We start from the raw sequence: 2625 nt of genomic DNA, 5'->3' as shown, positions 1-2625 counted from the left end.
AGAAAATAACGTAGGGGTATTATTGTCATTTGCAAAAAGTTTCCTCCTCCTCTCCACGTGGCTTTACCACAAAAATAAATAAGGAGTTTTTATTTATTTGGGTATTTAAAGTGATTTGTACAGTCCAATCAGCACGTTATGGGTAGGCCTCATTGAAGTTTGTCTGCCTCTGGATGACGTGGCACTTTCTTTTCAGTGATCACGTTAGGGGTAAAACAGGAATTTTGTAAATCAATTTCCTAAATTAACTAATCAAAACTTGCCAACTCATCCCTCACATGAAGCTTCCTCAGTGTGTGGCACACCCCTCCACGTGGCCTGCTTCTAAAACAGTTCCTTTATTTTTAATTATTATTATAATTATTATCTAATTTTTTTTTAATTTTAATTATTTGAACAGTGAATGCAAATGAGTGCCTGCTGACAAGAATGCAAGAGATGTCATTGGATTACCATTTCACAGTGGAGCAAGAAGTTGGGTCTGCTACCCATGCCTTCTTTGGCTTCAATGGTATTAATACTCCCCTCATGTATTTGTTAGATCAACACGACTCTCTACAATAGTATGATATTGTCCGAGCATGAACTCTCATGGCTTTGTATTGGGTTTTCCCACACAGCCTCAGACCAATGGAAATAGCATTCTTTGATTATAAACCCACGATCATTCCCTAAATTAGTCGATGTGGGACTTTCATCTAATAATATTTACAATTAAGCGTATTTTGTTAATGGGTTTAGATCGTTAATACGAAAATTAACATCCATTGATTGTAGGAACTGCTGGAGTGTGGAGAATTGCTGCAATCAATGAGGCAGGTGGGTGGAAGGACAGGACCACCGTGGAAGACATGGACCTTGCCGTCCGAGCTAGTCTTAGAGGGTGGAAATTTGTCTACTTAGGTGACCTGCAGGTGAGATTAAAGAACATGTCCTGTTTCTTGTCCATTTGCTGTCGGATTAGCTGACTAAACTATGAATTTGTTGCTGTGTTCAGGTAAAAAGTGAGCTTCCTAGTACTTTCAAGGCCTTCCGTTTCCAGCAGCATCGATGGTCTTGTGGCCCTGCCAATCTTTTCCGCAAAATGGTCATGGAAATTGTCAGAAACAAGGTCTTATACTTCATCAAATCATCGTTAAATCCGAAAGTTTTTAAGGTTTTGAGACAGTAAAATGGTCGGTTTTAGTAATGGATTGTTGTTTTGTTGTTGTTGCAGAAAGTGAAATTCTGGAAGAAAGTTTATGTGATCTACAGTTTCTTCTTTGTCCGGAAGATCATTGCCCATATGGTTACTTTCTTCTTCTACTGTGTTGTTCTTCCCCTCACCATTTTGGTTCCTGAAGTGTATGTACCAATTTGGGGAGCTGTTTACATTCCTTCCGTCATCACCATTTTGAACTCGGTCGGAACCCCAAGGTTTGTTCTTTTTCTCCTTAATCCGGGTTGCTACCGTATACATATCATGAACAGTATTTTAAGATAAAGTTTATGTTTAAACGTTATTTCCGCATAGAAAGGATTACGCCTTTCGCTATGATGATTGTAGTGACGGTAGGTAAGTAGAAATCTAGGGTTGTTACATTTTGAACTCTTAGTGGGAACTCCAAGTTTTGTTCTTTATCTCCTTAATCTAGGGTCGTTACCGTATACATATCATGAACCGTGTTTTAAGATGAAGTTTATGTTTTACGAAAAAGTTTATGTTTAATAGTTATTTTCACATATAGAAAGGATTGCGCTATGATAATAGTGATTCTAGGTGAGTAGAAATCTAGGGTCGTTACATTCATGTTGAATCCTTGCTATGCAAAATGCAGGTCGATTCACCTTCTGTTCTACTGGATCCTTTTCGAGAACGTGATGTCGTTGCACCGCACGAAAGCAGCTCTAATCGGTTTATTCGAAGCGGGTCGAGTGAACGAATGGGTTGTGACTGAAAAGCTAGGAGATGCTCTGAAGAACAAGGCAGCTGCTGATGCTGCAAAGAACAAAGCAAACGCCAAAGTTCCCAAAATTAGACTAAGATGCAAGTTTGGTGACAGGTAAATACAAAAAAAAAAAACATCCTCGTATTACTCACAAAACATAGTAAACATAGTTTGAAGATGAAATGTAATCATGTTCTGTTTGAAAATGGGAACAGAATCAACACATTGGAGCTGGGATTTGCAGCGTTCTTGTTCTTTTGTGGGTGCTATGACTTTGTTCATGGGAAGAACAACTACTTCGTGTACCTTTTTCTTCAGACATTCAGCTTTCTGATCACTGGAGTTGGATATGTCGGAACCATCATCCCAAGCTCTTAAAAAGTGAAGAACACTTCCGTTTATATATATATATATGAATATGGGGTTCTGAGTTGCATTTGAGATTCAGCTAATAATGTTCTACAGAAGAGAGTAGCGTGCCTAACTTAGAGGAAGAAAGAAAGGAGTTTCACAGGCGAATAGTTCAGATAAAAAGCCTGAGATGTTATGGAAGGAAAGATGAAGAAGAAGAAAATGGGGAATTGAATTGCCAAGGGCATTTTCGTCATTTAGATTGTTTTTTTTTTAATTGTGAAAATTCTTTTTTTTTTGTAATTTTCTGGGGTTGTTGGTCAATTTGTTTCCTTTTTTTTTTTTT

General features: G+C 37.9%; 1 protein-coding gene across 1 annotated transcript; it reads left to right on the top strand.

Annotated features, from left to right (window-relative positions):
- Positions 1 to 400: 400 nt before the first annotated feature.
- On the top strand, positions 401 to 2603 carry LOC111785901 (glucomannan 4-beta-mannosyltransferase 2-like; the record flags this gene model as incomplete). Its single annotated transcript, XM_023666264.1, is given in 6 exon segments — positions 401 to 511; positions 778 to 914; positions 998 to 1111; positions 1217 to 1416; positions 1818 to 2042; positions 2144 to 2603. Coding segments are annotated over 6 exon segments (950 nt in total), but the record flags the coding sequence as incomplete, so codon positions are not given.
- Positions 2604 to 2625: the final 22 nt, after the last annotated feature.

The sequence above is a fragment of the Cucurbita pepo genome, unplaced genomic scaffold, assembly GCF_002806865.2.
Source record: "Cucurbita pepo subsp. pepo cultivar mu-cu-16 unplaced genomic scaffold, ASM280686v2 Cp4.1_scaffold000814, whole genome shotgun sequence".
Classification (NCBI taxonomy): domain Eukaryota; kingdom Viridiplantae; phylum Streptophyta; class Magnoliopsida; order Cucurbitales; family Cucurbitaceae; genus Cucurbita; species Cucurbita pepo.
Note: the sequence above shows the minus strand (reverse complement) of the source record. Positions and strands in the feature narration are given on the sequence as shown.